The 10,753-nt window shown below is 58.4% G+C and overlaps 1 protein-coding gene across 1 annotated transcript; it reads left to right on the forward strand.

Annotated features, from left to right (window-relative positions):
• The first annotated feature begins 1,441 nt into the window (after positions 1–1,441).
• ABHD17A (abhydrolase domain containing 17A, depalmitoylase) lies at positions 1,442–10,536 on the forward strand. Its single transcript, XM_008150674.3, has 5 exons — positions 1,442–1,706; positions 5,466–6,007; positions 7,133–7,327; positions 9,794–9,973; positions 10,061–10,536. The coding sequence occupies exons 2-5, from the start codon at positions 5,532–5,534 to the stop codon at positions 10,284–10,286; spliced, it is 1,077 nt and encodes a 358-aa protein (XP_008148896.3). The 5' UTR covers positions 1,442–1,706; positions 5,466–5,531; the 3' UTR covers positions 10,287–10,536.
• The last annotated feature ends 217 nt before the right edge of the window (positions 10,537–10,753 follow it).

Below are 10,753 nucleotides of genomic sequence, written 5' to 3' on the forward strand. Positions count from 1 at the left end.
CCCACCTTCTGGGCCCACCCCCTTCACAGTGTCAGCCAGGGTTCCCTTTGGTGCAGGTGGAGCTGGGATTTCTGGTGCAGCTGCAGCTCTGGGCCTTTCCAGCCCAGGGGAAGAAGGGCTGGATGGGAAGATGGGGCTGGGGAAGGAGGCTGTAGACAGGCCTCTTTCTTCTTCAGTGTCTGAAGAAGTCACAAGGAAATCAGAAAGAACCTGCCAGGTTGTAACCTTTGGGCCCCAGGTGACCTCAGCTGATGCTGGGAACCGTGAGGTGGGGCAGGAGAGGCAGGGAGACTCCGGGGCACCCCTGGATAGCCCTCTAGCACACAGTGGGGAAACTGGTGGCTGAGCCCAGGTCAGGGGGCAGAGCTGGAGGCCAGAGGAAATCAGCTGGAAACCAGCCCTGGGCAGTGTTCATTCCTGAGCCTGGTAGGTGACTGGAGGAATGGAGCCCTGGGGGAGGGCTGGCTGGGGAGCCCAGAGACTCAGGCTTATCTCTGTAAACGAAGCTAAAGATTAGAGTCCTTGGGGAGAAGCTGGGGTGGGGTAGGGTGGGGTGGGGACTGCCTGCTGGGGGTGGGCATTTTGAGCTGGAAAAGGCATGCAGGCTGGGGGAAAGGCATCTGCAAAGACTGGAGGCCTGGAAGGACAAGACTGTCCAACTCATTCACAGGCCTGCCTCATGCTGGGCCTTGTTGGCCTCAGCAGCCTTTCTGCCTGTGTCACAGTCACTCCTCAGAAAGGCCTGCCTTGGTCACCCTAGTCACCTTTGGCCATATCCCCCATTTTGTTCACAACCCTTATCCTCTCCCAAGCAGCATGAGCAGAGCCGGGAGGCGCTAGGGTAAGGTGATAGAGGCACTTGTCCCAGGCACAAAATTTAGGGCATGCCAAAAAGCTCAGCTACCGAAATTCATAGTATTTTTTCATGCAATATTTTAAAAGGTGAAACACGTGCAAAAAACCCAGGAGAAACAAAATATCATGACTTTATTTTTTTAAATTTTTATTTGTTAAGCTTCACCGGAGGATTTTTTAGAGAGTGGAAGGGAAGGAGATAGACACATTGATTGGTTGCCTCCCGCTCGCGCCCGACTGGGGCCAAAATTGAACTTGGAACCCAGGTACGTGCCCTTGATCGGGAATAGAACCCGCGTCTTTTCGGTGCACGGGCCGATTGGTCCAGGGTGAAAATATCATGATTTTAAATAAAGGCAGGATCCGACCCTGCACTTGCACCTTGCCTCACTCTTCTCATGAGTAAAAGAACGTATGAATTATGCGGAGACTCGGCTCCTGAAAAGTAATGCTGAAACCTGGAACCCGGGCCTAGCCCACCCCGTGTCGGTTCCGCCCACTACAGCCCCGCCCCCAATCTAGACCTACCCGTCAACCACAACTCGGTTCCGCCCACCCTACGCTGAGCTCCGCCCCCAAGTCCGGTCGCGCCGGCGCCCGGTGCCCAGGTCCAGGCTCCAGCCCCAGGCTCCGGCCCCTCGGGCCTCCGGGCTGGCCTCTTGCCTGCACGTCACTTCCGGGAAGGCAGCGGGAGCGAGGCTGACTTCCGCCCGCGGGGGAGCGGCGGCGGCGGCGGCGGTGGTGCAGGGGTAGGAGGCCGAGCCGCGGCGCCGAGGGACCGACGGGCGCACAGGCGGGCGGCCAGGAGCCATGGAGTGTGGCCCCGGGACTGGGGTGCGCGGGCCGCGGCGGTGAGTGCCTAACAGGGGCGGGCATGGCGGCGTGGGGCGGCCGCCCTGGCCGTTTGGGGAGCCGGGCCCGGCCGCGAGGCTGGGGCAGCCTGGTCGGACTCCCCCGAAACCCCGCACTCCCGGGGTAGCCGCAGTGTTCCCGAAGGGACCCCACGCCAGGGGCGAGGACCGCGGGCCAGCGTTCCCACTTTGGCAGAGCCCTGACCCCCTCCACTCAGCCTTCCGACGTGGGGTGGACACCCACCCTCCTATGACGCGGCCCCCGCTTCTCCCCCCCCCTCCATTCTGCCCTCCGGCGTGGAGGTGAACGCCCACCCCCCCTGGGATGCGGCCTCCGCCTTCCGGGAGTGCGCTGCCCGAGCCGCGGACTCTGCCCCTGCCCCGGAACCGGCCCTGCAGCCCAACACCCGGGGCTGCGGGCCCGTAGCCAAGCCCTGCTTCCTAAACGTCTCCCAGGCGCCTCTGCCCCTTCGCAGGCTTCCCGGCCTCCGCTCCATTTCAAGGAACATCCACAGTCTCTAACCCCGGTCCAGGATTCCTCCGGGGCTCCCTGTTTCCCACAGAATGAAGTCCAATATCTGCAGCAGAGCGCACGGGCGCGGCCTGCCCCTGGCCTTCGCCGGGGCCCCTCTGGTCGCCTCTTCCTCCCAGTGTCTTGTGTCCTCTAGCCAGGACCCGCGGTTCCTGGAAGGCGCCGCCACCACTGGGGTTTGCCCATGCCCTTCCCTCTGCCCTGTCCCCTATCATTTGGTCACTGTCTCCACCGATTAAACTGCACCTTCCAGGCAGCTTTCCTACCCTGACTGGTTGGGTGAGGTGCCGTCACCGCCGTTAGTATTTAGGTCGTCCTAGAGTACTGCAATTGCTTTGGTTCCTCCTTGGTCCTCTTAACACCTCCAGCCTGCATGGGACCTGGCAGCATCTGCTTGTGAATGAAATCCCTGGAGCTTTGGGTCCCAGGGGTGTGTGCCCAGTGATCGAGGCACCTGAATGTGCACTGCCCAGTCTGAGGCCTGGCTCTTGGGGCACTACTCAGTGATGCTCATAAATGATGTGCAGGAGGTCCCAGCTGTGTATGTCCTGAGAGAGACTGTCCCTGTTCCCTGTCAGATCTGGCAAACTCTGTAGCTTTCCCATTTCCTCTTGTCATTTCCCTATTCGTTCAGCCATTGTTTATTGAGCAAAAACAGATAGTGGTCCTACCCTCATGGAGTTTTTCTCTGATTGGAACTGGGAACCATGAGAGCATGGTGAACGTGGGGTGGGGTACCTGACCAGGTTTAGGCCTCTTTGAGGGCACTGAAGTGAGATCTGATGGGTGGAAAGGACAAGAGCAAGGACCATCAAATGAGATTGGGGAGGGGGTCCCCAGGAGGGAAGCTGCATGGGCTTTGGCTCTGAGGCATGAGTGGGCAATGGGGCTCGTCTGAGGAGAGTGAGGGACACCAGATGAGTGAGGCTGGAGAGGTCCCTCCAGCCAACTGCCAACCTGGCAGACTGTGATGAGGGATTTTGTCTCTACTCTGAAAATAGAGAGGTGGTATGATCAGATTTGTGTTGTGAAAAGATCTTTCAGCTGCTGGGGGGTGGGGAGAATGGCCTGGAGTGCTGTGATGGTAGCCAAGGGGGCACCAGCAAGGAAGGAGACTGCTGAAGTCCAGGTGATGACAGAGGAGGGGCCCAGTGGCAGGTAAAGAGAGAAAGAGCCAACAGGGAGGAGTCCAGGACCACATCCAGGGTCCTGGTTTGGTCAGTGTGGCTTGGCCACCTTGGTGTACTCCTTTGTCCTCGGGGCTGTGGGGGACCTCCTACCTGCCCCCCTTGCTCTCAACTAGGTCTTCCTCTCAAAACCAGCTTTCATGCCCAGCCAGTATGGCTCAGTGGTTGAGTGTCGACCATGTATGAGGAGGTCACTGGTTCAATTTCCGTTAAGGGCATAGACCTGGGTTGCAGCTTGATGATCCCCAGTAGAGGGTGTGCAGAAGGCAGCTGATCAGTGTTTCTCTCCAATCGATGTTTCTGTCTCTCCCTCTCTTGGAAATCAATAAAAACATGTTTGTTTGTCTTTTTTTAAAAACCTAGCTTTCACAGAGCCACCTAAACTTCAGGCCTTTTACTCCCTGCTTGCAGCAGTGCACCACCACCTGTTGGGGCCTGGACCTCTTTGAGAATATGTTGGTTGAAATTTGGGGTCACATAATTCTTTCTTGGAGGGTACACTGTGGGGTGTTAAGCAGCATCCCTGGCCTCCACCCTCTTAATGCCAGGAGCTCCCTTCCCCAATCCTCATAACCAAAAATGTCTCCAGACATTGGCAAGTGTTCCCATCTGAAACCAGTAAGATAGACACTCTCTTCTGAAAAATACTTGCACATGAGGTGTGCATCCTGCCTGGAAGTTTAGGGACTCCTGGAAGCTGTCCATGCCCTCACCTTGGCTTTTGCAGTTCTCCCACTCCCCTCTGTGCCCCAAATCTGGGTGACAGCACGATGTGGCTCTCTCCAGCCTTTTAGTCGCAGGTCACAGGTCCGGAGGGAGTAGGTGTGTTCTGGACCTCAGACTTCTCTGACCTACTCTGAATTTGAGTGTCCCTGGCCCCAATGGTTTTCAAATGCTGTGGCCTCAAAACTGAACGTGTCAAGGTCCTCTGATGCTAAAGCTGAGTAGTAAAAAAAAAAAAAAAAAAAGCTGAGTAGTGTGTGTCTCCCTCCCTCGGTCTAGTCTGTAGCGAAAGCGTAACAAGTGGTCAGGTTTTATCAAACCTGTTTTTTTCCTAGTCTCTCCTTTCACAGCTCTCTGTATATGATTGTAGTTCTTCTAGCAGTTTAACTGTAGTCTATTTAGTTTCACGATGCTCTGTCAAAAGGAAGACCATTTGAGCTTCTACTCTGAGCCATGTCCCCTGCCCACTACTAAAGCCCTCATGTCATTTACTATTCTTGTGATGTGAGTGGTGTCTTTTTGATGGATAAGGAAACTGAGGCTCTGGGAGGATAAGTGACTTACTTGCTCAAGGTCCCAGACCCTGAAGTTGGCAGAGCTGGAGGAGGAGCCTCAGCTCCCAGGACCCATCACCCCCTCTACAGCCTGGCCCCTGGGCTTGGCCCCCAGCACAGGGGAGAGCCATTGTTCAGCTCTTAGCCCGAGATGTATCCTGCTTTTGTTCCCAGAGCCTTTGTTGTGTTTCCTCTGCCTGGGCTCCTCTGTCTCCTGTCCTCAGGCGGGCCCAACCCCAGTTAGCACCCCATCAGGGAGCTTTTAGGTCCCTGTCTGAAGTCTGTTCTTGCTTCAGCTGCTCTGTGTGTGTGTGTTTGGGGGGGGGGGGGGTGTCTGGGCCAGCCCTGTGGACAGAATCATGGTGGGGGACGGGGTGGTGGTGACAGGGTTTCCCTGGGCCCAGAACTGGAGGAGGAGAGCTGGAGTGGGCCAGGGGGTTTACTTGCCCAGCATAGCCATCAGGTTGTGGCTGGGCTGACGAATGGGCTTACATGGCAAGATTTGGTGACGGCAAGCTGAGGAAGCGTGGTAGCAGGTGGGGACAGGTCAGTTTTGGGTCCCACAGAGGCCACTTGGGAGGTGCATGGTCCCCTGAGCGTGGTAAGCTGGGCTTGCAGGTCTGTGGGGCAGAGGGTGGAGCAGTCTTGATCAGGAGAGAGTGGAATGGGCTTTGGGGAAGGCCAAGAGGCTCAGGCCATGTGAGATTGGGTCCCCGACTCTGGTTGTGCCCTGGGGAAACTCACATGTTGCTGTTCTTTGCAGGGCTTTCCTGTGCAGGACATGGAGACGTGAGGCTGCAAGGCTCCCGAGGGCTCGGCTTGGACCGAGATGGGGCTGGGCTGCTGCCTCCTAACAGAGCTTTTGTCTGGGGCAGTGGCTGGGGGTTGCCCTCCCCCCTCTCCCACCCGCATCTCGGAGCAACCCTACCCCTCTGCTGCTGAGCGAGGCCTGTCTTGGGGCCCGGTGCCCGCCATGAACGGCCTGTCGGTGACTGAGCTCTGCTGCCTCTTCTGTTGCCCGCCCTGCCCTGGCCGCATTGCCGCCAAGCTCGCCTTCCTGCCGCCGGAGCCCACCTACTCGCTGGTGCCTGAGCCTGAGCCCAGGCCTGGTGGGGCTGGGGCCACCGCCTTGGGGACCCTGCGGGCCTCCACGGGCACCCCCAGACGTTGGAAGCTCCACCTGATGGAGCGCTCTGATTTCCAGTACAGCCAGCGTGAGCTGGACACTATTGAGGTCTTCCTGACCAAGAGCAGCCGGGGCAACCGCGTTGCCTGCATGTATGTGCGCTGTGTGCCCGGAGCCAGGTGAGCCTTTAGGACTGGACCAGGAAGGATGGAGGGGCGGGACCTGGGCAGAGCCCCATGCTCATCCTCATGGTTCCTGGAATGCCAAAATGGGATGAAAGCCCACCAGGGGTTGTGGGTGCCTGGGGGTGCTTCTTGCCAAAGTCTGGCAGACCAGAGCTACCAAGGGTGTGCCTCAATCTGCTCACGGCCGCTGCTCAGCTCCCTTAAGCTCTTACTGCCAGGTGCCCTTCCCTTTGCAGCTCCTCTCATTATCCCATCTTGCAGATGAGGACCCTGAGGCTGAGGGAAGTGGCTTCAAGTGGCTGTGTCACATCACCACTCTACAAGGAGCAGGGTCTTGCAGGCGCTCAGTGCCCAGTGAAGTTTTGGTACTTGAGGCTGCTGGTGGCTCAGGCTCAATCTGCCTTCCCATTAACGGCACCTCAGGACCTGCAAGCAGAGCTCTTTCCTGAGCCTGCGGGGTGGGGCAGAGGCAGGTTTTCCAGGTGCTTCTGCCTCACACCAGGCAGGCTTTGACTTCAGGTCTAAGTTCAGAGGGAGAGTTCTTACATTTCCTCTGGGCCAGGCAGGGCTGGCGGGAGTGGGAGCTGGGACCCAGTAGTGCTAGAGGAAGAGGACCTTGAGAGTCTGTTGGCGAGGAGTCACCTCATTGCCTGCTCTTGGCAGGACCTCGGCAGGCCCTGTTCGCGGCAGCTTGGCAGGCCTGTCATGGGACACAAGAGCTGAAATGAGTGCCATGGTCATTTTCTGCAGGAGAAGGAGACCCAAACCACTGTGATCAGGGGTTGGCTTTATTCACTTGTCGGGCAGGGGACGGGCCAACTGTCAGGAAGCGAGGGGACAGCCCTGTCGATGAAGTCGCGGAGCAGCAGGCCCACGTGCCTGCTGTCCTCAGGGCTGTTGGAGTCCCTCCAAAAGGAAGGGACTCCAGGAGAGGCGGCGGGGCCCATCCTGTTCTCAGAACGTGACAGAGATCACACAGGCAGGAGGAGCTAGGCGATTTTGTGGCACAGGCCGCCTACCCTCCCTCTCACCCACAGCATTCCTGTCCCTTCCTGGTTGAGGTGTGAGTAGACCCCTCTTTCTTTTGTCCTCTGACCCTGTCTTCTCCCACCCCGCTAGGTACACAGTCCTTTTCTCACATGGCAATGCAGTGGACCTGGGCCAGATGAGCAGCTTCTACATTGGCCTGGGCACACGCATCAACTGTAATATCTTCTCCTATGACTACTCGGGCTATGGCGTTAGCTCGGGCAGGCCCTCTGAGAAGAACCTCTATGCCGACATCGATGCTGCCTGGCAGGCCTTGCGCACCCGGTGAGCTGTGTGCGGGGACTTGGTCAACCTAAAGTGTCCCCTTGGAAGGGACCAGAAACTGTGAAACAGGGTGGGTTGGAAGGTGCCCACTAGGGACTTAGGCCTACCTCCCTGGGGAGGAAGGAAGCCTGGGCCAAGTCCTTGTGAGTGGCCTTGCTGGAGAGGGGAACTGTCAGTGGCCACAGTGGTCCAGATGATGAGGCCTGACCCGTATCCCTTCAGCATGGTAACAGATATGCTTGGTGTGCAGACAGGCATGTTGGCGGTCTTCAAAACTCCCTGGGCAGGGGCAGGGATGGGCTGGGGCTGTCTCCAGAGGATTGGAGGTTCCCTCAGAAAGAAATGTTAAGTGGAGGACCTTGGGCCCAGTGGTAGCATGTGAGGGCTGTGTGAATGAATTGTGGGAGCCCCAAGGCAAAGGGAGCACATGGGGTTCAGGGCTGGGCTGGGCTGCATTGGGATTCTGGGGGCAGGCCTATGAGGTACTTATAGCCGTGGAACTGGGCCTCATCCTGGGTCAGTGGGTAGGGGTGGGGCTCCTCTAGGCTTAGAGGGTTCTGTTGGGCAGCTTGGTGCCTACCACACCTCTGATGGCTGGTGGGAGGTCAGTGAGCAGAGGACATATCCACATACTTGACTCAGGGCCATTCCCTCTCTGGACCTCCACCATCCTGGTCATCCAGACCCTGGGCAGACCCCTCCCACCCTAATACTCACTCACTGAAGCACCTTTACTCTGTCTCAGTGCTGCCCTGAGCCCAGCACTGCTCTAGAAGGAGGTTAACCCTGGCCTTCCTGGAGGTGGAGCCCTACCCACTGTCTGCTGGGGGATACCCTACTTCAGCCCTGCCTGGCTGACCTGCCGGACCCTCTCCTTCGAGGCCCAAAGTCAGTCTGCCCTGGGGAGATGGGGCTCATAGTGATGGACCAGGCAGTCCCTTTGGCAGGCCCTGGGAGCAGGGTCCCCGGACACCAGGGACCTATCTTGGGTGGTGTGATACAGATACATGCCTGCCCTCAACTGCCTCAACCCTTCCTTCTGTCCTTGCTTGCTCTGGGGGTTGCTGGCAGAATCAGACCCCGCTGTGGGGTGAGGGCTAGGAGCTTTGTCCATTGTCCATCTATCCTGTCACCAGCATTGACTTCCAGAGACTTGGTCCCTAAGCTCCAACAGCCTAGAAGCAGTAGGAGGCTTGTGCCCAAGCAGTGCCTGGGGCTGGGGAGGCCTGGGGGAGAAGAGTCACTCCATTTGTCACCTGTTGTGTTTATTCAGGTGGAGATGGCCAGGGGCTGCTGGGGTCCCTGCTTGGTGCTGGGTGATAGGGCTGTGCTGGTGCTCAGCACAGTGGTGGCCATGGCAACCTGGGAGCGGACTGGGGAGGAGTGACCAGGTAGCATCCTTGAGGCCTGGGGGTAGGCTGGGGTTAACGTGTAGTGTTAACCCCAGGGACAGGTGGGGATAACCCTGTAGACAGGGAGGTGGAATCTGGCTTTTCAGGTGTGTTCCTCAAATGAGATGCAGAACTCTCCTGGCTCCTGTCTACCATGAACAGGGATGTCCCTTTGGGTTTGGGGTCTGATGTGTTGAAGGAGAGCCTTGGAGGCCACCTGCATGGGGAGGGTGGCAAGTGGGTCCCCATGTGGTTGGGAATAGGCACATAGGGGCCGTGGAAATGGCTTGGAGCTGGATCAGCTGTGCTGGGGGATTCTAGGGGAGGCATGTGGGAGGCATGACAGGCTGGGGAAGGGGTTGGGGTTGGGGTTTGAAAGTGGGAGTTGGTGCTGAGGAGGGTGACCCAGGTCTTGCTCACTATATAGGGAAGGTGCCAGAAGGAGTTAGCACACACCCACCTCCCCACAGCAGTGGATATTCTACTCACCAGTGTTGTATTGAGCACCTAATTGGGCATGGAGAACACCAAGGGGTGACACATCGGGACAGCTGCCTCAATTCCCCAAGCAAAGGGGGTGGGGAAGGGGTGCAGGGAGGAAGACAGCCCCCCTCCCCCAAGGAGCTATCTAATTCAGAACAGCAGGGACAGGAAAACTCCAAGCAGAATCTGGATGTGGCCCTGGTCAAGTGTGTATAGGGTTGGGGGTTGACAGGGTGACCTGGAGAAGGAGGAGAGGCCCCAGAGCTACCCTGCTCCCAGCAGCCTTTGTGGGGCCCTCACCAGGTGTGCTCCTTTGGCATGAAGAAGTAGATCCTGTTGGAGAAACTGAGGGTAGAGCCAGGTGACCGGGGCTGAGGCCTGGTTGGGGAGGGTTGGGGGCAGCTGTCTTCACACCTGCAGGGGCCCTGCCTCCCTACTAAGTGCACCGCCTCTGTTGGGGGCCTGGGGAGGGTCCCTGGGACCAGCCTAGTTGCCTAGAACTGTCCTAGGAGAATGGGGGACAGACTGCCCAAGGAGGGCGGGCGGTGGGAGGGGAGTGTTGCAGTTGCAGCTGACCCTGTGCCACTGCCAGGTACGGCATCAGTCCAGATAGCATCGTCCTGTATGGGCAGAGCATCGGCACAGTGCCCACCGTGGACCTGGCCTCCCGCTACGAGTGCGCTGCGGTGGTGCTGCACTCCCCGCTCACCTCGGGCATGCGTGTTGCCTTCCCAGACACCAGGAAGACCTACTGCTTTGATGCTTTCCCCAAGTGAGCGCTGGGCTGCCCTGGGGACCTGGGCGGGGGTGGGGCCTTGGTGGGGCGGGGCTTGGAGGCCTGACGCGCCCCACCCTGCAGCATCGAGAAGGTGTCCAAGATCACATCGCCGGTGCTTATCATCCATGGCACGGAGGACGAGGTGATCGACTTCTCGCACGGGCTGGCGCTCTATGAGCGCTGCCCCAAGGCCGTGGAGCCGCTGTGGGTGGAGGGCGCCGGGCACAACGACATTGAGCTCTACAGCCAGTACCTGGAACGCCTGCGCCGCTTCATCTCCCAGGAGCTGCCCAGCCAGCGCGCCTAGTGGAGCTGCTGCGCCCCGAGCCAAGCCAGGAACAGACCTCAGCAATAAGGCGGTGCCCCGGCCCCAGGGGCTGCATGTGTACCCCTCGTGAGCCCCAGTCCCCCCAGGCAGCTCGCTGGCAATGAGGTTGAAACTGCCCCTGCCTAGGGGCTGTGGACGATGTGCAAGGGGCAGAGCCACGCTTTCCTTTTCTCTTGGAAGCAAAACAAAGGAAAAAGGTGAAAAATTAAAGATTAAAAATTTTAACGTTTCTTCCCTTTCATGGCTCATGTGTGCTCTCCCCAGGGCTCTGCGAGTTCTCAAAATGTGCTGGGCTTGCCCCCAAGCCCCCAGGAGAGTTCACAAATGCAGATGCCACCATCACTCCCACGGAAGAAGGGGTTGGGTTTAGGTCTCAACCAAGCACCCCTTGAGCTTGCTGTTGTCTGGGTGGTGATGTTATCTGGGAGAGTGGTGGGCGCCCTCTC

This window comes from Eptesicus fuscus, chromosome 6, assembly GCF_027574615.1.
Source record: "Eptesicus fuscus isolate TK198812 chromosome 6, DD_ASM_mEF_20220401, whole genome shotgun sequence".
NCBI classification, from domain to species: Eukaryota; Metazoa; Chordata; class Mammalia; order Chiroptera; family Vespertilionidae; genus Eptesicus; species Eptesicus fuscus.